At 41.8% G+C, this 25865-nt stretch overlaps 1 protein-coding gene across 5 annotated transcripts in view; it reads left to right on the top strand.

Annotated features, from left to right (window-relative positions):
• The first annotated feature begins 242 nt into the window (after positions 1–242).
• The window catches only part of slc27a6 (solute carrier family 27 member 6), a 140212-nt gene continuing 114589 nt past the window's right edge, over positions 243–25865 (top strand). For 4 of the 5 annotated variants that reach the window (XM_033646769.2, XM_033646768.2, XM_078162173.1 and 1 more), the window contains exons 1-2: positions 246–865; positions 18782–18991. In XM_033646769.2, coding sequence (XP_033502660.2) covers positions 379–865; positions 18782–18991 — 697 coding nt within the window. In that variant the 5' untranslated portion in view covers positions 246–378. Of the gene's footprint in view, positions 866–18781; positions 18992–25865 lie in introns of all 5 variants that reach the window. The other variant, XM_078162172.1, reaches the window with a different exon arrangement.

The raw sequence follows: 25865 nt of genomic DNA, 5'->3' as shown, positions 1-25865 counted from the left end.
TGACCTTTACATATGGTACAATATATATAGGGACAAAGTTTTGGAAATAAAACATACAAAATTTCAAAATATTTCCAGCCTGACTTTGCACACATTCGGTAGAATGCCCCATATATATATATATATATATATATATATATATATATATATATATATATATATATGCTATCAGTCTTTTATTTTGAAGGCAGTATGTCTCCTGCTCCGGTGTTATGTTGTGTGGCATAACCGTTTGTGAACTAGTGACTATGGCTTACATCACGCATACAGTCCGTGTGTACTACTGGTAACGATCATCAGTGTGTATGAGGTGAACTTCTTCTCTGGGCGTCTCCAGCTGTCTTCACCGTATTCTTTCAGAGTCTCACAGCCGCAGACATGACTCTACCTCTGGGATGGCTCTCAGTTGTAGCCGCGGGTGTTTTCTCTGCTCATGTTTTGCAGAAAATCTGCTTCCCATACTTCTGGAGGGACCTCTTCTTCCTGCTTAAAGTGATCAGGTACGGAGTAAAGCTGGAGCTGTCCAAGCTGACAGCCAGCGTGTGTACGGTCCTGGACAAGTTCATCCAGCAGGCTCAGCGCATACCCGACAAGCCGTTTGTTATCTACGATGGAAACGTCCACACCTATCGGGACATCGAGCAGCGTAGCAACAGACTCGCCAATGTTTTCCTCGAGACAGTACACTTGATGAAAGGAGACTGCATCGCCTTGCTGATGAGCAACGAGCCCGACTTCCTATGCGTTTGGTTCGGGTTGGCGAAGGTTGGCTGCTCGGTGGCTTTCCTCAACACCAACATCAAGTCCAAGTCTTTGCTACATTGCATCAACTGCTGTGGAGCTAAAACTCTAATAGTTGGTTCAGGTAAAGCTCTCGCCTTCACTTGTTATTGCTGTGGGTCAATCACCCTGTCTCCGATTTACCACTGTGGCTTCATCAGAGCCGGTTCTGAGCATTTAGTTTCCTGATTGGCAGGAGCGATTCTAGGATCAGAGGTTTAGGGGTGCTGAGCACCCAGACAGCTGCCCGGCCAGGCAAGATAAATTTCATTGTTTTGTACATTTTAACGCAATTTCATTCCCACATTTGTGAAAGAAAATCACAACACTTTTGGGGGCAAAAAAGGCAAATAACCAAACAATGCGTTTTATATTCTAATAAGAGATATAAACTGATCTGTTGATCCAGCTTACAACATCATTCTAGATAGATAGACCATTTGATCTTACACTCTTACCTGAACCTGGCTCTTTTTTTTTTTTTGAAAAAACAATCTTATATCCATGATGAGTCTGTCTGTACACACACACACACACACACACACACACACACACACACACAATGGACCCTAGGCCTTTTTGGGGGTATTTTTACTGCCTTTACTTTTGAGCTCATATCACAGTCATTATAAAGGCTACATACACATGCTATATCTTGTTTTTTTTCAGGACAATCTGGGCTAACCAGATTTGCCACTATTCCATGTCCTTCTATGTGCCTGTATTTCTGTCACTTCACAGCTGTCCAAAACATGTGGTTTGTGCCAGGCGGACATGATTGCCAGTATTTTTTCATTATTGCAAGAAATTCCATTGATTCATTCACTCAGTCAAAAATATGTTTTATCTGAAAGAAACATGCAATATTTACATCTAAGATCATAGAAAAATAGTCAACCAAGTGCAATGATGTCCTCCAAGATAATATTTGCCACTTTGTTTGCAGTAAAAATAAATTTGGGCATGGTGACTACTGCCCTGTCATGCATGCATAATTAGGCTACAGCTGTCTGGGTGCGCAAAGATAAATTGTGCTGGTCTTGTCATACAAAGTTTGACGAGTGTCAAATGGACAATATGGAGATATTTGCATCTTGAAAGCTGGACTACAAATGTGGATAGACAGGGAGAAACACACGCAAGCCTAAGACGTGGTAAGATACGATATTCCTCACTATATGAAGTGACTGATAACAAGATCTGTATAATGGATTGTAAAGAAATTCATCAGGTTTTTATTTTGTAGACAATTGATCTGGATTTATAGCGTGATGGGATGACAGCACAATGCATTTGCGAGTAATCCATCAAAGAGTAATGTGTGTGCAAAGCTGTATGAAAGCTCTGTTATACATAATTTTAGTGTAATTTTATCATTTTTTCGCTGTGAAAACATTGCACTACCGACAAGTGCTTCGTCTTGTCGGAAAGCTACAGTTCTGCTGTTTCACGTGATATGCGTGGCTTCTCGCTATGACGCACGGTCGCAGAGAAAAACTACAGAGAAGAACAGGTGTGAATTTGGACGCACTATGCGTCATTCAGGCCCATAGGGTTAATATTAACACATGCACATGACACAACAGCTAGCTCCTCTCATTCCAATTAAAACAGGGGACAGTGGTACTGACCACCTGTAACATTTCCTAGCTAGAAAAAACATCAGCTAACTCCTACCTAACAACATAAACAGTGACCTACGATTAAATGCAGCAAAAATGAGGACTGGTAATGACAATAATGTGTTGGTATTGAGTGGTAGAAGTTAAGAAATGTGCCACATATCCTGGTTTAAGCCAGGTACTTACACCACTATACCACTCTGGAAGGCAGCGCATTGCTCTGTGCAGATAGAGCACTCAGAGCCTGAGTCGGGGAAAGGTGGGGGGGGAATTCAATTTAGCAGCACCTAGGCTAGAAACGCCTATGCTGATTGATCAGGTATCCTCTGGCGTAGCCGTGTCATTATATTATTTTATGACACATATTATCATTTAGTCACAATCAGAAGGCTAAATCAGAAATACTTTATTGATCCCCGAGGGGAAATTGTGATTGGTTATAGTCACACCTATGTAAATCATAGAGAATTAGACTATAAGAAGTAAGTAAGTGTTTGAAATATAAGTAGGCCTATGTAAAGTATTCAAATAAAATAGAAATAAAATGTGCATTATGCTACAGTGTTTAACACTAGTAGGCCTACTTAAGATACTAAGAACAAGATGATATGACTGTAGATGCAGTCATAAGCCCCTTTTACACTGCCAGATTTTCAGCGAATGTTGGGCCGTTTTGTCGGCAAGCTGCGAGCGTTTAGACACACAGAGCCGGCTTGGCGAGTTGATCCGAGGTGCCGAATTTTCCGCCTCGTAGGGTAGACATATTGGCGGAACCTTTTTGGTTTAAAAAGAACGAGGTGGCCTTCCGCAACAGGAGGGGCTGTTGATGACTTGTGGGAGGAGCTGTTGATGACGCCGCATGTGCGAGCCACTGGCAGTGGATAAACAGGAAACCACTGATAGCAGGAATTAGCGAGCAGCTAGTAGCAAGAGCGAAACGCAAACCTGACTGTGAAGATGAGTGACTGGGTAGACAAAGAATTGCACGCCCTCTTTGCCCTCGCAAACGAAGAGGCCATTAACCGTCAAGTGACAGGGACGGTGAAGGACGGGCCGACTTATGAGACTTATGAGAGAATCGCTGAAGGACTGACCAGCCATGGCTTCCCTCCCATGTCACTATTTACGTACTAAGTTACGTTTGTTACTTGCTCACGCCCCCCATTGCCCCAAAAAAGGCACATTCTGTATGAACGAAAGTAGACAGGCGGCATTTCGCTGAACTCCCCGATTTTGCTTTTACACTGCCAATGCTGAAAGAAGACTGATTGGGCTTTCCTGCAAATTTGTACAATTCCTGTGTATTAGGAATGTATTAGGGTTGGGAATCTCTCTGTGATAGACGATTCAATACGTAGGCCTATCTAGATACACGGGTTACGATACGATAAAAAAACAATATATTTTTAATACAGAACGATTCGATACGGTTCAATAAGATTTGATATGATTCTATAAAAGTGACATTCTTACAGTATTTTCAAATTTGTAAAAGACCACATCCCCAAGCATTGTTGCTGTATGGCACTGGCAAAAATAAAATAAAAAGACAAACAACAACAAAATCACACATTGTCTGTGTTTTTGTATGTATCTTATATGGACTTGAGTCTGGAATAAAGTTTATTATAACGCTGTACAATATAAACATAAAGCAGAATAAAATAATAACATGCAATGTAGGGGCAGAATCTGACATCTCCTGTTATTAGTTGATATCATGGACTGTGATGACTAGCAGCTTATCACTGACAGCATGTCAGACTATTTCTCTGTGTTTGCTACACTCTGTGTTTGTCATTTATAAAAAGATAAATCACTTTTCTATAATACATCAATGATATTTCAATGGAATAAATTACTTATTGACTTATTCATACTTCAAAAACAGCATCAATAAGTGATTAACATAAGGGGGGATCAAAATAATAATAATAATAATCCCCTGACAAGTAAAGAACAGTCCCTAAAGTGCGCTGAGGTTTGTGGAAAATGTGAACAGCTCGTTTCTCCTCTGACACGTCACATACCTGTGTGCTGGTGCTGCCACAGCTCGGCTGTTCAGGTATTTTTGGGCAGTCATGACACCGACGAAGACTTCTTGGACCTGGAGCCGGGCTTCTCGGTCGCCGCCGCAGCGCACTATGGCCTCCGTATTTGACAGGAATATGTATTTAGATTAGATTCAGATGTAGATGTAGATTCAGATTCAGAATACTTTATTAATCCCCGGGGGGAAATTGGAACAAAAACAATTTCCCCCCGGGGATTAATAAAGTATTCTGAATCTGAATCTGAATCTGTATTTCTGTCTGTGTCTGTGACCCCGCGTTCAACCCACAACCGGCAGGATTCGCCTTTAGTTTCTGCTGCAGCTTGGCTGCTCCCTGGTTTATCCAACCAGCATTAGCTTCTGTTCCTCATCTCCACCGGTCAAGCTGGCGCTCATGTTTACATCCATTATCGTTGTCAGCAATGTCTGCTACAGAGCATGCCGCCGGCTCTCGCGTTGTTTTAGAGATGCAAACTGTTAAAGCCAGTCAACCGATTGCTAGTCTCGCGATACCCGAATCCATGACTCTACAATCGATTCATCTAAGGATTCATGGCTGATTCGTATCGATTGAGGAGGCTGCTACTGACGCAGCTGTATCTCTCGCTTGTCAAACCGGATATCCGGTCGTATCGGTTAATTGTTCCCAACCCTAATATGTATACAGTGTTAGAAGATAACAAAACTTGTCAATCACATTTTCCAAAACCCAATGAAATGTCTTTAAATTGCTTGTTTTGTCAAATTACTGGCCTAAAACCCAAAGATATTCTATGTAAAATAACACAGATAAATTGTATGATTCACATTTAAATAAAACAGAGAAGAAAAGAAAAACAAAAAAGGAAAAAAAGGCAAACCTTCACATTGGAGAACCTAGAACCAGCAAAAGTTTGGCTTTATAAACAACTATAATGATAATAGTAGATTATCAAAATTGTCTTTTATTAGTTTTTTGAGTGACTAGTTGATAATCAACTTATTGTTTCAATGGTAGTTTCAGAGTGTATTTTTTAAGCGTTGCAATCCACAATATTACAGAGGAAAATAGTGTACTTTTTACATTTGACAGGCTCATTAAATAACATGTAGTTTCAAGACATCTTGGCCTCCTTGATTTTGTTATAGTTCCCATTGATTAACCGTAATCTCCAAATGTCTGACCAGGTCGCTGTTGTTGTTTTCAAACTCAGCTGTAAATTGTGTGGAGTGCCAGTGAGGGACCTGAATGACTGCTGAATGTGGGAGTCAACTTTGAAAACTCCCAAACTTGCTAATATCCAAATAAAGCTGGGGGCACTCTGCTGTAACATAATTACATAATTATTTAACAGCAATAAAATTAGAATGTTAGCTGTGTATGGCATGTGTAATAGCATAACATTATGAAATTTAGTTGAATCATGTTCTGCTTCCACCCATGTTTCACTGGAAGAATCCGTAATAGGATTCACCATGCTAAAGCCATGTGACAGGATAACAGATGATTGCTCAACCAGACAAGCATGATATTGGTCAGGGACACTGCCCTCACTGCAATCCCAGTCAAACAGGAGAAGGATTCATGGAATAGCACAAATAGTAAGATGTAAGAAGAGTAGATGTGGTGCCAAAAACAAAACAGAAGTTTTTTAAGCTTCCTAGATTTAGGTGGGCTTTGTGAGGCAACAGTTATGTATGTATGTATGTATGTATGGCTTGGAAATTAGGATTGTTGATCAAAGTCTGAATCTAGAGGTTAAAACCACAACATTCTTCAATGATGACATGGTGAAGTAGCATGGTGTCACTCAGGGTTCAAGGGCTGAAACCCTAATGATTTTTACTTGAATTGATTATTTTTCTTCAGAAATGTTTTCGCAAATTCCCATGAGACATTGTAGACACATGAAATTTTCACCAGTGATTGGAAGTTGTTTGCAAATGCTGCCCAAGATATATGACCCCAACTGGCCTGATGTTGGCGCTGTAATTACGAACCAAAAATTCAATTTGGAATGGCCTTACCTCTCACACTGTAAGTCAGACTGACTTGGAATTTGACACACAAGTGTTGCTCACTAAAAAAGCCTGAAGAACCGTTACAGTCTGACTGGATTTTTTGAATTTTTGAATAAAAACAAAACAAAACATACTTTCAACAACTCCTGAAGCATGTGTCAGATTTGTGCCACACTTCTTGTAGATTACAAGTGGATCACGCTTTTTAAAAGTTCTCAAAAGCTTGTTGATATATCATTGATGTAGTGGCCATCGAACCACAAAAAAAAGGCCACTAATGGGAATCAGAAGTCATTTCCAACGCGTGGTGTAGCCAAAAACGAGGTCTGCCATGACGTACCGTTCAATACTTTATTAAGTTTTGCAAAGATTAAAAACCATCTACAAAAACGGGTGTACTCATTTAAAAACCGAGCTCGTGTAAAACATACAAATTAACTCTATTGCACATACAGACCCACACGCACGGTTGAAAAGATGTATGGTTTCCCCTGACCTAATTTTCCATCAGCAGATCACCTGTGACTCCCATATATAGGTCAAGTGATTGTTTACCTGCCAATCACCAGGTGAGATGATGACATTCACACAACCTATCCCACTCCCATACACACACACACCATGCACAACACACAACACAATTAGCCACAACAATTGAGTTTTGAAAATATTGACCAATGACTTCAAAAGAAGCATGACTCAGCACATAAATACACTTAACTTACACTAACAGTTTACTAACACAATTATTGGGCCAGTTACAGGGCTCCAGACTGCGACCAAATGGTCACCTTTTGTGACCATGTTTGGAGTCAGTGCAAGTATTTTTTAGAGCCAGGCGCTGCAGTTGCTCTCCACTGACTGTATGACCTGGAGCATGATGGGAAATGCCTGGCTCTTACTTGATCTAACAGCTGGTTGGTTAAGATGCTGGCTCATGTGTTTGATGAACTTTTCATTTTTGTTGAATTTCAGAGATTTAAATTTTATTTGTCTGATTTGGAGGTTTATTCTGTGAACAGAATACATGTTGTTTTACTGATGGCGAAGTTTAGTTGTCAGAGACCAAATATATTCATCATCAAACTATACATGGTGTATTGTATATTAATATTGGACTGTTTTAATTATTGAGGCATTTAGCATTACAGAGACTTGTGGTCAGTGGGATGTGAGGATACTTAAAATAACATATGTACAGATGTGAAGCCCTGACTGTATCTGACTGATGTTTAATGAAAGCTGTTGTCTTGTTGTTTTTTTCCGCTGACGCAATTTACCTAATAGTCAGACACAGTTTATTTAGTCTGTGTAGTTGAGGGGACAGGTCTGCTCTGCAGCAGCAAACTGATATGACGCTGATTTTGAGAATTCATGTAAAACGGAGGTTGGACCATGAACATAAATGCAGATTGCCTGTAAAGCATTTTAATAACTCAATCCATCATAATTAAAACAATTGGAGACTGATAATAAACTAACATATGGGTCTGGTAACATTTTTAATAAATTGACATCATATCAGACAGGACGTGAGTGTTTCTGTGACTATATGGACTGAAGGATGCTGGAAACTGTCCGACTTGACTGCAGCTTGTTGTACCACCTCCTGCTGCAGCCGCCTGCTCTCATCTACTTTCCAGGTGAGGTGCGGTTCATCTTGAACGGGCCCGATGACAACAAGGTGCAGTCAAGGCAGAGGCTGAATCCAAATAAACACCCTCTGGACTTGCGGACCGAGACCTCGCAGACTTCAGTTTTAGGTAGTGTGACGTATTTACTGTCATCATGTGAAGTCTGCGAGGGCAGGGACTGCAAGCAGCTGTTTTACTTGTTGCCTGCTGTCATATTCATATATGTCATATAAGTTGATGAATAGTGCCTACTCATCTGTTCATGCAGATGACAAGATATAAATCCCATCTATAGCCTTTTTGGGACTAGATAAAAATGTATTAATACATCTCTCTATAACATACAGGCTACACACGCTCAAAAACCAGAAATGTTTGTAAATAAGGACAGGACTATAACTCAATAAACTGGGCATTACTTACATGCATTACAATCATCATCAGACTCATATATCAGCTTGTTCTCAGTCTCCAGTTGTTTTAATTATGATGGATTGAATTATTACAATGCTTTGCAGGCTTTCTGTAATTTATGTTCATTTTATAGGTAAAACAGCATCATATCATCTGCTGCTGCAGAGCAGCTGAGCAGACCTGTCACCTCAACTACATAAACTAAATAAATTGTGTCTGACTATAGGGTTAATATTTTCAGAGGAAAGAAAACAAGATATAGTCAGGGCTTCACATCAGTACAGATGTTATTTTAAGAATCCTCACATCCCACTGACCACAAGTATCTGTGATGCTAAATACTTCAATGATTAAAACAGTCCAATGTTTTTACCAATGTTATTATACAGTAGACTTTCTATAGTTTATGATACAGTTAAAATGGCCAAGATTGTGAATAATTGCGTTGCAGGATGATTTCAGGTGTGCCCCTAAATTTTCTGATTGTGCTCCTAAAACTTTCATTAAGAGGCTACAGTGCAACTACTAAAATAAGTTAGTCTGGATCCCTGTGCTATCGCAAAACTTGCAGGATATGTCGACATAACAATTCTGAACCACGTGTAAAATTATTTCGAAATTGGTTAGTACAGGGTACCACCAGTTCCAAAAAAGTGCATTGGCTTTGTGCAAAATGCGGCCAAAACTTATAAACAGTTTGTCTGAACATCATCAAACTTGGTCGGTGTTATTACTTAAGCTATTGAAGCATAGCCAAAAATATTTCTTATCGGTTTCATGGTATTTGATGGTATTTTGCTCGGGTTCCGCCCACTTGACATGCTGCTGTGTTGTGCTATGGCCTATTCAAGTGCTGGAATTTACGTGACAACGCCTGAACGCAACACAGGCTCCGCTCCATTAGTGCCACGCTCGGTTATAATTGTCTCGGACTCGGGTAGACTTCGGTCGGGAAAATGCGGCCAGAGCCGTGCTCTAGTATGTTCTCCTCCGCGTATCTGTGTGTCTGTGTGTGTGCACATCGGGGCGAAACTCCACCGTGCGTGAAACAGAGAGCAGAGGAGGACTGTAAACGTGCGACCATGTAGAGACAGAAATGACATGCCGCCATGTAAATAAGATAATACCATAAGGCTATTTAGTTTGTTTAATAAAAGGACAAGGTATAGACCTGTTCTATAGGCCTGGGTATGAAACGTCCGTAGCGCCAAATAACATAACGGTAGTTTCTAAAGAGCTAAGACAAAAAAACAACAACAAAAAAACAGCAGCGGCGGTCATATTTCATATTTCGGTGTGTTGCTGCTAGTTGCATATAGGGGAAACACTGCTCTATTTGGTATGAGTTCTTCTGGGTCATCGTGTTCTTCTTCAGCAACATGTACAGTTGCTTCGCTTTCAGGACTCTCCAGCAGCATTCTTGCCTCTAAACTTTTCTCTATGCTCTCACTCTAGCCGGCTCTAGCACGCCTGTGGTGTGCAGCAGTGAAATAAGAATAAGAATAAGAATAACTTTATTCATCCCCAAGGGGAAATTCAATTATCTGTCAGCTCATCTATTATATGTCAAAGAATTATAAAGCCTGATGGCTGTTGGTATATAGGATCTTCTGTATCTCTCTGTCCTGCGTCGAAGAGAGAGGAGCCGTCCACCACAGTTTTTTTGGTCCATCAAGGTGTTGTGGAGTGGATGATCTGGGTTGTTCACGATGGCCTCGAACATCTTCAGTGTGCATCTCTCCACCACCTCCTCCAGTGTGTCCAACCTGACTCCAATCACAGAGCCAGCTCTTTTGACTAGTTTGTCCAGCCGCCTTGCATCTTTGTGTCTGATGCTTCCTCCCCAGCAGACTGCAGCATAAAACAACACACTTGCCACCACAGACTGATAAAACATCTGCAGCATCTTACTACAGATGTCGAGAGATCTGAGCTTCCTCAAGAAAAAGAGGCGGCTCTGCCCCTTTTTGTAGAGAGCGTCTGTGTTTAGGGACCAGTCCAACTTATTATCCAGGTGTACACCTAGATACTTATAGCTTGGCACCACCTCGTGGAGCCCCTGTGCTGCTCATTAATGTCCCATAAACACAGTTCCCCAACCTGACATACTGTGGCCTTCCTGTCAGGTAATCTGTGATCCAGGAGATAAAGGAAGGATCCACTGCCATCTCTGTGAGCTTGTTTTTGAGTATGTTGGGTTGGATGGGGTTGAATGTGCTTGAAAAATCAAAGAACATGATTCTCACATAAGCGCCAGGTTCCTCCAGATGAGCTAGGGCACGGTGAAGCATGTAGAGGACAGCATCGTTCACTCCAATGTGTTGTTTGTATGCAAACTGCAGGGGGTCGATTTTGTCTTTGACCTCAAGTCTCAGTAGGCGTAGAATCAGCCGCTCCAAGGTCTTCATGATGTGCGAAGTGAGGGCTACTGGTCTGAAGTCATTAAGTTCAGCTGGACATTTAATTTTTGTACAGTGCCGGCACTCCCCCCAACTGTAGACTGAGGTTGAAGATCTTGTGGAGAGGTTGACACAGTTGGACAGCACAGTCTTTGAGGAGCCTTGGACACACACCATCTGGGCCAGCAGCCTTCCCAGAGCAAAGTCTTCCCAGCTCCAACCTCACCCCCATCTCTGTGACAGACAAGGGTGGAAGCACAGGAGTAAGAGGGGGGTGGCTGCCACATTGGAGATGTACACAAGTTGTGGAGGTGATGGAGATGGAGGAGGAGGAGGAGGAGGGAAAGTGGGAGTGGCTGCCGTACTGAATCTATTGAAGAACTGATTGAGTTCATCAGCTCTTTCTGCATCACCCACCACTGGCTGTCTTTTCTTGTTGTTGTAACCAGAGATGGTGTTGACTCCTCTCCACATTTCACGGATTTTGCTCTGTTGTAGATTCCTCTCCAGTTTCTTTTTGTATTCCACCTTTGCCATCTTAAGTCTCTTCTTCAACTCATGTTGCACTTGTTTGAGCTGTGCTTTGTCACCATCTCTAAAAGCTGCCTTCCTCTCATTGAGGATTGCCTTTATATCACTGGTAATCCAAGGTTTGTTATTGTGGAAACAGCGTACAGTCTTTGTAGGTATGACTGTGTCTCTACAGAAGTTGATGTAATCAGTAAAACAGTCAAACTGTCTATCAAAGTCCATGATGTTCTCCTCTGTTTCCAGCAGCACATCCCAGTCTGTGCATTCAAAGCAGTCTCTTAGAGCCTCAGTAGCCTCTGGTGTCCATTTCCTGACTGAGTATAGTTGCAGGCTGCCTCCACACTCGGGGTTTGTAACATGTCTGCAGAAGAACCAAGTTGTGATCTGACCTGCCCAGTGGTGGTAAGGCAGTGGCTCTGCAAGCTTCTTTGACATTGGTATACAGCAGATCAAGGGTTTTATTTTCTCTGGTTGGACAGTTAACAGACTGTGTAAATCCAGTCAGGTGAGAGGAGAGGGAAACATGGTTGAACTCTCCTGATATTATCAATAGTGCCTCAGGATGTTTAGTCTGTATCTTAGCAACGAGTTCATGGAGAACTTCACATGGAACTTCAGCCTATGCGCTGCTAGTTCTGCCGGCCTGAATAGAATATAATGTCTATAGCCTTACTGTTGTGTACAGCATTTATAGACTGAGCTGAGTAGTGACGCGCGGGTCGACCCGTAACCCGCAGGACCCGCAAACCGACCTGTAATCGCAGTGATCGCCTGTTAAATCGGTCTGTAAATGATATTTTGACATTATTATTATAATCTATTAATCTATAATCTATTACTGTCGTGGCATCCAAAGGTACTGATGCGTTGAGCAGGTGACAGTCCGCAGTCGTTTTCAAAACACACTTGTGTCACACACTCCAAAAGAAACTTGTTGAAACTTTAAACAATAATTTATTGTACAAAACGGGGGAAACAAACGTTGACAAAAACGGTTCCATAATTCATATTAAATTCAAAAACAGCTACAAGTTAGAGGGAATAGTGATAAAGTGGTAAAACTTGGCATTGATCCACAGCCTCAGACGGATGCGCTCAAGCGTGCCGTGCCCACAAGCTCAGTTGGTAGGATACTATATTTTCACATTTTTAACAATGCAATTTAAAAGTTTTGATTTTTATTGATAACCTACATTTACCAACAACAAAAAGACTACATTTAGCACCAAAAAAATATATTAAAAAAAAAAAAAAAAGTAAATACAAAAACGAATATTGAATACCAATGATGACTGATGGCAGAAAGGGCTTATATCTCCATTTCCAAGCCTTCACCTTTGCACCAGCATGACAACTACGAAAACACCTCTTCATCTCAGCTGGAATAGGATGGTGTCCTCCAGACTTGCTCCATTTCAACGGAAAAAGCTCCTCTCTTGAATAAACTCTTCTCTTCACAGAATTATCCATTAGTAGTTGAGAAAAATATAAAAAAAATTCAGTAAAACTGCAGAGCTACCAGACTTTGCTGCTACTAGTTGAAGCGCATGTTCTAGAAAGGTCCCCGCTGAAACACTTTCCTGCTGCGCACGTTCCGGGCGTTGTTTGGGCTATTCACTGGTATTGCGGTATATGAAAAATTCGTATCATAACGAAAATAAATACCGGTTTTTAGTAAGAACCAGTATACCGCACAGCCCTAAAATGACCAATAGGGGTTGACATTGTTGCCAGAGAAGAGCGTGGCCTGACAGAGATGTCGGTGTAAATGAATGAGCATCTGTCTGAGCACCATTAAATATATTATTATCTTTAATTCACGTATTGTAAACCATCAAAGGTCTTGATCCTTGGCAACTTTCAACTTAAAATGGTCCATGCTGGCTTTAACCCTGGAATCACTACTTGCAGCTATATTTGTCGTTGTCTTTACAGAAAAGGAAAATGTATGAAAGTTTTAATTCCATTATGTTTAGTGATGCTTATTCATGTTATGTCATGTCATCCAGCATAAAATAGAAGTGGGGCACTGCAGTGCTTGTTATCCATGGTCAAAACAATCATACTAAAAATTAGAGATGTACCGATACCACTTTTTCCTTCCCGATACCGATTCCGATCCCTGAACCTTAGGTATCTGCCCATACCGAGTACTAGGGTTGGGTCGATTCTTGGTAATACCAATTCGGTTAGGTACTCCGTCTTGGACCGGGTTTTTCTTTTTGAGACCGACTGGACCGCATACGTCATTTAACAACATACTCGGGCGGAACGTACATGGAGCGGACTCCGCGGAGGTCCGCCCAGACTAAAAACGGATGTCCGGAAGCCCTGTGCGCGCAAAGCTCAGATTTTACGACCGCGCGGACTTTGCTCCGCGCACCAGTGTCACACAAAAGACTGCTCAGCATGTATTTTTCACATCGCAGGGATTTTTCATGGACATTTTTACAGAAAACTACAACACGGAAGTGCGCTTGACTATGGAAGCCCGAATGACTTCGGACATTCCTCGCGGAGTCCGCTCCGCTTATAGTATGCCCGAGTCTGTGAGTACCTGTGTCTGCCTCTTCGCAGTTTGTTTAACAGTGACAGGGAGTCAATAATGGCGGACAATTTAGTCTCGAAGAAATCAAAGAATGCGCCAATATAATATGGCAACACTGGCTTTGAGCCAGACGAAAGAGGCAACCCTTGTTTGCACTGATTGAGTAAGCTAAACCTGCAAATGTATTTGTAAGGAATAAAAGAAACAACGTGTTACTGTCACTCTGTTGTCCTATGAATTTTTAAATCCATATATAGTGTGAATCGAAATAGATAAATGTGACTACATAAAGGGTTGATATTTGTTGAATCCACCTCCAGACTGAGGACAGAGGTTTTTGATCCACAATTCAGTAACAAATTATAACAAACGAAACACCTGACTGTGACTCTGCCTCCCTAAACATATTTAGATGACGTAAAGCCCAATGATAACATGAACATGTTGAACATTGTTGTGGGGCGGCAGTAGCTCAGTCCATAGGGACTTGGGTTGGGGACCGGAGGGTCGCCTGTTCGAGTCCCCGTCTGGACCAAATATGGAGCGTGGACTGGTGGCTGGAGAGGTGCTGGGCACCTCCTGGGCACTGCCGAGGTGCCCTTGAGCAAGGCACCGAACCCCCCAACCGCTCGGGGCGCCTGACCAAAGGGCAGCCCCCTCACTCTGACATCTCTCCACTTTGTGCATGTATAGGTCCTGTTTGTGCATGTGTGTGTCTTTCAGACCTGTGTGTAATTGACAAGCAAGAGTGAAAACATTGAATTTCCCCTCAGGGGGATTAATAAAGTAAATAAACTTAAACTCAAATTAAACTTCTTCATATAATCTCAACAACCTGTTTTCCCCTAAGGCACCAGAAGCCCAGTGTGAACAATAATGTAATATTGCAAAATAAATATGAATCTTACTCAGGTCTCAAGTCTGTAACAATATTGTAAGGAATTCCACAAACTAAAGTGCAAACTGACTATGGCTCTACCAATATAAATATTAGGTAGGGTAATAACCATATGATATTATCATGCTACATAAGTCACAATACAATATTATTAAGATTTTAAATATGTTGCAATACGCTGAGTATTGCAATAAAATATATTGCTATTTATTACCTTTTTCAACCTTAAATTATGTCTCCAAAGGAAAACTTTGTCAACATCTGCTTTATCTAATAGAGTCTGTTCATCTCACTTCAGCCATTTTTTTGCATCAGCAAAATGTATCTAGTGGACTGAAAAGCAATCAATTATATTATTCTAGTAGGCTACCTAAAGTTTAATTTGTATTTGTAATATCAAGTTACTGGTTATTTGAAACACCTACACCTTGTGTGGCTTGGACACATCATCCGTGATGAACCCAGGGTCAAAGGGTGTTTCGGATCTTTGATCATCAGACACATTCATCTGGGCGACCCAGTGATCAGTGTGCTTGTCCTCCACCCTACCCTTCCTCAGGACAAGGGGCCTGGATTTGGCTGGCTTGAACTTCATTCTTGCTCATGTGATGAGCCCCTCCAGTCCATCTCTCCAGCAGCATCATGTCATGACGTTGCTGTGAAAGTAAAACCATTCATGAAGGCTCGAATGCCAGATCTGGACAAGGCGCCCCTACATTCCACTTCTGCTGCCATGACGAGCATGTTCATTAGGTGAATTATTACTCATCATTAATAGAAGAAAATAAGAACAACCCCAAGTTTCTTATCAGCACTGTAGCCAGGCTGACTGAGAGTCAAAGCTCTATTGAGCCTTGTATTCCTTTAGCCCTTAGCAGTAATGATTTTATTAGCTTTTTTAATGACAAAATTCTGACTATCAGAGGGAAAATTCATGACCTCTTGTCCTCAGACAGTACCTATTTGCCCCCACAGCTGTAAGACCTGATATGTGTTTAGATTGCTTCTCCCAGATTACTCTTCAGTAACTGACCTCAATGATTTCTTCATCCAAGTCATCAACATGTCTCTTAGACCCCATCCCAGCTAGGCTACTTAAGGAGGTCTTACCTTTAGTTAACACTCATATATTAGATATGATCAATATATCCTTATTAACAGGCTATGTACCACAGTCTTTTAAGGTAGCTGTAATTAAACCTCTCCTAAAAAAGCCCACCCTGGATCCAGAGGTGTTAGCCAACTATAGACCAATATCTAATCTTCCCTTTATGTCAAAGATCCTTGAGAAAGTAGTCACAGACCAGCTGTGTGATTTTCTCCATGGTAATAATTTATTTGAGGAATTTCAGTCAGGATTTAGAGTGCATCATAGCACTGAGACAGCACTAGTTAAAATTACAAATGACCTTCTGATTGCTTCAGACAAAGGACTTGTCTCTGTACTTGTTTTATTAGATCTTAGTGCGGCGTTTGACACTATTGACCATCAAATTCTACTGCAGAGACTGGAACATTTAATTGGCCTTAAAGGTTCTGCACTAAGCTGGTTTAAATCTTATTCATCCAATCGATTTCAGTTCATTCACGTTCTCAATGAATCATCTTTACATACTAAAGTTTGTTTTGGAGTTCCACAAAGTTCTATGCTCGGATCAATTCTATTCACTGATACTTCCCTTAGGTAACATCATTAGAAATCACTCTGTAAATTTCCATTGCTATGCGAATCATACACAATTGTGTTTATCGATAAAGCCTGAAAAAAACAGATCAATTAACTAAACTTCAAAAATGCCTTAAAGACATCCTGGATGAGAATCAATTTCTTGATTTTAAATTCAGACAAAACTGAAGTTATTGTTCTTGGTCCCAAACAACTCAGAGACTCTTTATCTGATGACATAGTTTCTCTAGATGGCATTGCTCTGGCCTCTAGCACTACCGTAAGAAACCTCGGAGTAATATTTGATCAAGATTTGTCTTTTAACTCCCATTTAAAACAAACCTCATGGACTGCGTTTTTTCATCTGCATAATATTGCGAAAATTAGGCCTATCCTGACCCAAAAAGATGCAGAAGAATTGGTCCTTGCCCAGGAGATTTAACAGCTTAACCTCTAAAAACAATGGTCGTTCACAAATGGCCTCCTGTGACTCCAACGACTCCAATGACCACCGTTGCAGCAGGAGCTTCAATGGCCGTTGTTGACACTAACGCACCAATGACATCATTGGCCTTGTGAAAGCCTCCTGAGAGGTTAAATACCTGGGTTTTCCACACCAGTTTGTCAGACTAGTTCCAGCCTAGTCAGACAAGCATGAACTGATGAAGCCTCTTGGATAAGAGATGAAACATCTTCTAAGACAAAACTAAGTCCAGTTGCGTTCGATTCAATTGCCTTGAGATACTTGGGTAATGGTTAGAATTGACTCTAAGAGATGGACCAGTAGTGCTAACATGACTCAAAGTAATAAGCAACGAAGCAGAGTGTTACACTACTGTGTTATTTCTTTATGAGTGTTGTATGTTTACTTAGTGTTGCATCAGTGAACTTGTTGATGAATCCTTGAATCAAGATATCCATAATCACAAAGTATTGTACACAAAGCCCTAGTCAGATAGCCTGGAAATCCAGACCCAAATCTAGAAGGATTTAGGGTCTGGCTATGAGTAATGCAAATGGCCCAACTCGAGGGGCGGCACCAAGCATGCATTTGAAAATATCACTGCATGTAATTGGATAACACTACAACCAATCAGAACAATACACGGGGTGACGTATCCAGAGTGCTACCAGCGGAGCTAACTGGTAGATTAGACTCTTGCCATATCCAAATGGCAAAATAGCAAAAACGTCCTTGCAAAGGAAAGATTCAAGCGCCGTCTTCTGTTCCTCTTTTAGAGAAAAAGCCAAGTCTAACTTGTTCACTGTAGCGGCCAAAGCCGTTTCAAACAACTGGTGTTCATCCGTAGCCATCTTGCAGTGTTTACTGACTGATTCCAGACTTCGTCGTTGCAGCGCTGTCGTCATCTGTTTAGCTCGCCTCTGGCCCGTCTATATCAGATACACCGATGTGATTGGTGCAGCTCGGCTCCAACGGCATGGGTAATGAGCACCATTACTGATTGACAGAGTGACTCGATGAGCAAATTCAAATTATGCTCTTGTGAGAGCTCTGGATTTCCAGGGTACTAGTCAGGAGTGGTGGTGCTGTATAGTGAAATACTTATTAAATATGTGGTTCAGTTACCATGGTGTTTTACTTCAATGGTAAATGGACCTGCACTTGTAGAGTGCCTTTCTAGTCTGACCACTCAAAGCACTTTTTACACTTCGAGTCTCATTCACCCATTCACATACACAATCTCACACTGGTGGCCGAGGCTACGTACAAGTTGCCACCTGCTACTATTTTTTTTTTAACACACTCACACACTGATGGAACAGCCATCGGGAGCAATCTGGGGTTCAGTATCTTGCTCAAGGATACTTTGACATGCAGACTGGAGGAGCTGGGAATCGAACTGCTGATCTTTTCAATAGATTTCAATAGATTAGTGGATGACCCGCCAATGATAAAAAAAGATCTTTGCTCAAATCCATTACAGCTCCACTCTTAAACTATCCAGTCACTTTGTGCAGAGTCACCAAGAAACACTACTAGTAGTTTCACAATCCTTTGAAAAGTACATCTTTTATGTTATATCATATAGTATATTGCTGCTCTGATGCCTCTACAGCACACAGTCAGATAACACATTTGGTTACAGCATACTTATAATCAAAACTTTTGTTTTATTTATTTAAATTTAAATTTAAACTAAATTATAGAAAAATTTAAATATAATTCAAAGTATAATTTTTATGAAATATAGCTTTGTTGTCCCCATCTCCCAGATTTAGTGGAATGTCTGGACGACATCCTAACCAGCCTGCTGGAGGACAGCGTTCAGGTGTGGGCCATGAAGAGCCAGAGTGAGTGCACACAAGTGCACACTCTGTTGGATAAGATCGATGCTGCCTCAGACCAGCCTGTACCAGCAGTGTTAAGAGCCACCACCTCCTTAAAATCCCCCACTCTCTACATCTTCACCTCTGGAACAACTGGTGGGTCTGTTTTTTTTTTTTCAGCTCAGTGAGGAATGACATTTGAAGCACAGTTCATACTAATAATTCACACGTAGTTATGGAGGTATTTTTGTGTCTTTTTGTTGCAATCATATAAAACTGTTTTGAGAGCATATTTCTTGAACTGCAATCAAAAATCAAGTTTGTAAGTAAAAACGTATGATCATTTTGCATATAAATCAGTACTCTTTGCTTGCAAGTTAAAAAGTTTTGCTTGCAGATCAGTCCTCTTTGATTGCGAGTTAAAGTTTTGTTTGCAAGTTCAACTGCACTTAATGGGCGGGGCCTACGCTGATGGATGAGAGAGTTTCTATAGACGAATTCGGTGAGCGATTTGTGTATGCTGCCATCTTGCGGCGGCGCCATTGCTGCGGTGACATGTCAGTCATCAATTCATGATGCTGTCATTGTGAACTGACTCTCTACAATGACAGCATCATGAATAGCTGGATTGATGATGTTAGACAGTGGCCTCTGGTAACTGATGAAGGTATCTTAAATGAGTACTGATATTAATTTAGAAATTAATCATTTGTTTGAGCGATAAGCAGGAAAGATTATAGTAATTGGGAGATAATAGACTGTATCATTAAACACTGTGTAATATAACGTTAGCATACGTTATGGGCCAGATCCACAAAGAATGGATTGCTCCTGCTAATAGCGCCATTATTTGCACAGAATTAGCTCACGCAATCTGCCCTGTTTTAGCGCCTTATCCTCAAAAGAATTTGCTCTAATCATACGCCGGCGCTAACACGCCCACAAAGTTTGGCAGCTGAGCGCAATTTGCGGCACGTGGCCCTGCTGATGGATGACTGTGAGAGCCCTGAGACGCCTGCAATGGGGTTCTGGAAAGAGCCAGATGCAAGAACCTGTAGTGTAGACACTAGAGATGCGCGGATGGCAGTTATAACCGCCAGGTTCATCGGGTGATAAAAATTAACAATCTGATTAATGGCGGATGGGTTATGGGCGGGTGAAAATAATAGCCTAATAATAACTTTTATTTAAATCGCACCCTTTAAAAACAAAGTTTACAAATTGCTTTGACAAACATTAATGAGGGGAAAATGTATTGCATGCTCTAAAATGTGAAATGAGCCTACTTGTGTCGTGTGCAATACAATAGGCCCTCTATATCATCATGCTTATATCCCGCTGATAAATAATGTATGATTGGCTGGGCAAGCATACTCTTTAAATGTGTCATGTGGAAGGGTTTATTTAACACAGTGATCCCCGCAGCAGCAGAAATGAGCGTCTCCTCATTAAGAGTGCCAATGTGCGCCTTTACGCACGGAGTAACGGCGCCATTTTATTGATTATTTTAATGTCAGTCAGCTGACGGGATCGGTCAGGATCTAATCTTTCCTGATAATATAAACATGCGGGTGTGGTTGGATGCGGGTCTGTAATTACAGAAAATTAATTTGCTCGGATGGGTGGTGGATGGATGATTGATGGATAGATGCGGATTCGGGTGCCGTCAGAGCCCATCCGCGCATCACTCGTAGACACTAATTTGACAATGCCAGGTAAAGCATGGGTAACGTATGCTAACGTTAACATTATATTACACAGTGTTTAATGATACAGTCTATTATCTCCCTATTACTCTAATCTTTCCTGCTTATCGCTCAAACAAATGATTAATTTCTATATTAATATCGGTACTCATTTAAGATACCTTCATCAGTTACCGGAGGCCACTGTCTAACATCATCAATCCAGCTATTCATGATGCTGTCATATGGTTCACACTGACAGCATAATGAATTGATGACTGACACATGTCACCGCAGCACATACCTGTCAAGTTTTTGGATTTGAAAATAAGGGAAATTTTTCGGCATCCCCCCCCCCCCGCTTACTGACTTATTCATACTTCAAAAACAGCATCAATAAGTGATTAACATAGGGGGGGATCAAAATAAAATACAAAAATAAAATAAAAATCAACCAGCCACCCTCCTCCCCTGACAGTCCCTCCATAAGTAAAGAACAGTCCCTGAAGTGCGGTGCAGCGCCGGTAAGCCGTTATCTTGCGCCGCACCGCACTATGAGCCTCCGCCGTATTCCTGACTGTGATCCCCGTTCAACCCACAACCGCCAGGATTCGCCGTTCCTTTCTGCTGCTGGTTGAAACTTGATAATAGGGGCGCCCCAGCACCCACTCCACTAACTTGACGTGGAAATGAGCGGTAGTCTAGAAAACTGGCGACAGGAAATCTAAAATAACCACTTGTCAACCAGACCCGCTCACGACAACTGCCACCCAGGCTACTGCAGGTGGCAGTTGTCGTGAGGCTAGTGACAGAGTTCAGTTTGGAGAGGCAGAGGAATTTTTTTTTTAATTATTATTATATTATAATACGGGAGATTTACGGGAAAATACTAATACAGGAGGACGGCGGGAAAGAGGGGTAAAATACGGTAGTTTCCCGGCCAAAACGGGAGACTTGACAGCTATGCCGCAGCAATGGCGCAGCCGCAAGATGGCGGCATACACAAATCGCTCGCCGAATTCGTCTATAGGCAAACTGCAGGGGGTCAGGGACCACAGAGCTGATGTGCGTGCATACTAACTTTTCTAGGAACTTCATGGCTACTGGTGTGAGCCCCACTGGCCTATAATCATTCAGGTCAGATATGTCGGGTGCCTTTGGAACTGGTATGATAATTGAGGAGTTGAATATGCATGGGACTACTGCTTGTCTTAAAGCTATAGTGCGTAACTTCTACAGGTCCGTAAATGTCCGTTTCACCCAAGCCACTACTAGAGGAGATGACACAATGCTGATTAAGCCGATCGGCTCCTCTAACATCTTGTGGTATTTTTCAATATATATCATTTTTAGTTTGCGTGTCGACCGGCGACATTCCTGCGCTGGCGCACAGGAAATGCTTCCTCACAACAAGGGAGGGGGAGGAAGAGCGGAGAGTGTCATAGCAAGAGGTAGAGCGCAGGTAGAAAGAGAAAAACATGCCGGAGAAGCGGCCGAGACACGGTTCAGAAGTGGATCCTACCACAAAGAAAAAGCCTGGACGTTCGGCTGAAGGTCTATTAGCAAAGAAGGAAAGTGACCGACAGAGAAGGCAAACAAGGATTTGTATTGGCGTCACTTTTCCTCGCTGGAGAGCCCTGAAGGAAGAAATTGGGCAGAGGGCAGACACAGATGTTGCCTTGCTGCTGTAGGATAAGTAAGTGACTTGGTTTATAATTATATTATGAGTAGTATGTGTTGCTGTTACATGTACTGGACCTAGTACTTTATTATTTTCTTGGAAATGGTGCTATGAACGTAATGTAATGTTAGCAGCCTGGTGTTTGCCATGTTGTGTAGCATTGTGTACACGGTGTGAAGCGAGTGTTACTCTGTGTACATGGTGTGTGGCGACTGGAGAGTGTTACTCTGTGTACACAGTGTGTGGCGAGTGTTACTCTGTGTACACAGTGTGTGGCGAGTGTTACTCTGTGTACATGGAAGTGCCGCCGGCTTATTAGTTGTAATAACGCATTATCTGCTGGGAGGCGACAGAAGTTACGCACTATAGCTTTAAGGACAGATTGAAAATGTCTAAGTACACACCTGCTAGTTGTTCTGTACATTACTCGTGTTGACACAAATTTAGATCCTGCTGCCTTGTGGGGATTCACCTGCTTGAGGGCCTTCAGGACCTGTGTGTGTGTCACCTGGAAAGCAGAATCCTCAGGATCACATGGGGATTTAAAGGGGGTGTCTGTGTTGAGTCTGTCAAATCTGGTGTAAAACCTTTAATGACTAAATTGATTACCTGCCACATACTACACGTGTTGTTTTCCAGGTAGTAGCTTTCAAGTTTTTGAGAGTGTGCCTGTTTCTCAGCTCTGGACGATTTTTGTAGCTCATATTGGGCTCGCTTGTATTTCTCTCTATCATCTGACCTGAAAGCCTCACTCCTTTCCCTGATTTTCATGTGTATATCTGCATTAAAACCAGGGCTTCTGGTTTGGAAAGACACGAACAGTTCTGGAAGGGACACAAATGGAAGTACACTAGCTTATATAGTCACTGACAGTCTCTGTGTGATCATGTTTATTATTTGTAGCCTCTTTAAAGATGTTCATATCTGTGAGCTCTAGGCAGTACTGCCTACTAGTTTTTCTAGTGCACTGTCAGTCCTGGTGTGTATAGTTCTGACTATAACAGGGTTAGGCTTCAGATGCTGGGGGGGTGGGGGGGGGGGGTACACAGCACTCACGATAATGCATTGCAGTTCTCTTGGTAGGTAAAACCATCTACGATCTAGGTTCTAAGTAAATAACCTTACAGTCAGTGCACCAGGACTGCTTGACAAGGATGGCCGTTCCTCCCTTGCAGGTCTTGCCGTTCCTCTCTGTGTTGCGGTCTGACCTGAAAATCGCATAGCCTCCCAGTGTTATGGCTTGTTCGGTGTTTCCTCTCACAGCTATGTTTCATAAAAACACAGCATGGAGCAGTCCTGAACATACCCGAGTGTAGATATCCGTGCATGAAGTTTGTCCATTTTATTATCCAGAGACTAGACGTTAGCAAGCAGTATGACTGGGAGGGCTATCCTTCCTTTGCTAACCGAGCACCGGAGCCTTCACTCTGCTTCTCCCCACTTTCTGCACTTCTGCTTGGCCCTGTTGTAACCAGGAAAGCCTCCTGCAACACACTCGAGTCAAACAGTAGACTATAACTGCACTCTCTCAGCTGCAGCATGGTGGCTTAGTCATAGATAGTGTTTGCCCTTACTGTTGCCCTGTTGTGACACATAAAATCGAGGGAAACCAAGAGAAGAAGCAAAAGTTTGACAGGGGGTGTCAAACTCATTTCAGTTGAGGGGCTGCATACAGCCCAATTTGATGTCAAGAGGGCTGGACCAGTAAAACCACTGCATAATAACCATATAAATAACAACACCTCCACATTGTTTACTTTCTTTTAGTGTAAAGAATTATAAACACAATTAATGATCAATCCATTTACAAAACAGATGATAAGCAGCATGAAATGTCTTCAGAAATATAACTGCAATTCCACAATATGTCTCAGTTTTTCCACATTCCATCAGTCTATTGTTCACTATTAGTCTACATGTGCATTACAATTTTTAGATCACAGTGGATCTAAAAAGGCACAAAACAGTGCAAAAACATATCTGAAAGCATTCGCAATTAATGAACATGGCATTTACAAAACAGATGATGAACAGCCTGAGATTACTTAAGAAAAAAAGTGCAATTTTAACAATGTGTCTCAGTTTTTCTACATCCAGTCAGTCTACTACTCACAGTCTTTACTTGTGCATTTTTACATACATTTGTGTAGTTATGCTGGTTTCACCACACCAAACTAAACTTGAAGCTGTTGAAGAAGCAGATTGAGTTATCTCCTGCCTCACACATCAAACGCTTTGGCAGTATCTTAGCAACAGATTCTTTGAACTAAAGCTGCAAATTAACAACATTGACAGTGTTCAATATCTTTAAATATGACAACAATAAAGCGTATTTTGGTCAGGCTGGAAAAGCCTCTGAAGCAGCATTTTACATGAAGTAGGCTACTCACTGTTTAACTTGCACCAGAGATCTGGCATCTCTTAGCCTTCACAGGTGCATCAATGTTAAGGTGTCAAATCCTGAGCTGTTACCACTTAAAGAATGTGATGTAAGTGCTTGTGTGTGAGCCCGGAACGCAGTTTTGTTTTATTGATGCTCAAAACAGAAAAAAGTTGTTTACAAAAGGTAAGTTGCCCCAAACATGCACAAAACCTTTGTAGCCAGGGCTGTCAATTTTGGGTACCCTGGTAAAAGGTACTGATAAAAAGTGTCCAAGCCCATGAGGCAAATCTGTTCTTCAAAGCTAAATCACACTGCAAGTCAGTTACCTCAAATTGGATGTCCTCGGGCCGATCAGAAGCCTTGACTGTGAATGGCGAAAGAAAAATAGAGAATTCTGTCTGCATTTCACCAAAGACCTAGCCTGGAAATCCAGACTCGAATCTAGAAAGATTTTGAGTCTGGCCCTCACCGATACACCCATCCTACCCAAGGAGCGGCACTAAGTGAGGCATTTAATATGCCGCAGCACGCAATTGGATAGCACGATGGCCAATCAAAGCAAAAAACAAGGTGACGTATTTATTGCACTAAGTCCCATTTGTTTGCCAACCAGTGGGGCTAACTGATATATTATGCTTCTGCCATATCCCATCGCCAAACTGGCAAAAACGTCTTTCCTGGAAACGAAGGCTTCTAGGGCAGTCTTCTGTTCCTCTCACAAGGAAAAAAATAAGTGTAGTTGGCTTAGCATTTCTTCCAAAGCTAAATTGAATGGACGCGGTCCTTCAGCAGCTGCCATCTTGGCTGTTTACTTTTCGACTCCTACGCCACAGTGCTTTCATCATCACGTTACGCCCGCCCAGAGCCCACCTCGGACAGATAGACTGATCTGATTGGTCCGATTGCAATTCACCAGGCTTTGCTCGTCGGGGCCAGATCCCTGTACAGTGCAACTTAGAATTTGCTATGGGTGGGGCATCTGGATTTCCAGGTTACCAAAGACCTGAAACTGCCGCTGAAACTCCTGTAACAGTCCTGCAATCTTGTCTTGTACCGATTCATGTCAGCATCAGTTCCAGTGGCACTCACGTTTCTTAGATGGGGGAAATTGACAGCCATTTATAGCATGGGTATGTATGTATGTATGTATGTATGTATATATAGGGCATCCACCCTTGTAATACGGGTTCATCCCTTAGCTACTAAATCAATACTGGAGGCGATTAATCCCGTAGTATTTTTGTACATTCTCTAATGCATAGGCTACACTACTTTATCACA

The sequence above is a fragment of the Epinephelus lanceolatus genome, chromosome 19 (genome assembly GCF_041903045.1).
Source record: "Epinephelus lanceolatus isolate andai-2023 chromosome 19, ASM4190304v1, whole genome shotgun sequence".
In the NCBI taxonomy this organism is placed as follows: domain Eukaryota; kingdom Metazoa; phylum Chordata; class Actinopteri; order Perciformes; family Serranidae; genus Epinephelus; species Epinephelus lanceolatus.
This window is presented reverse-complemented; position numbering and strand designations above follow the sequence as displayed.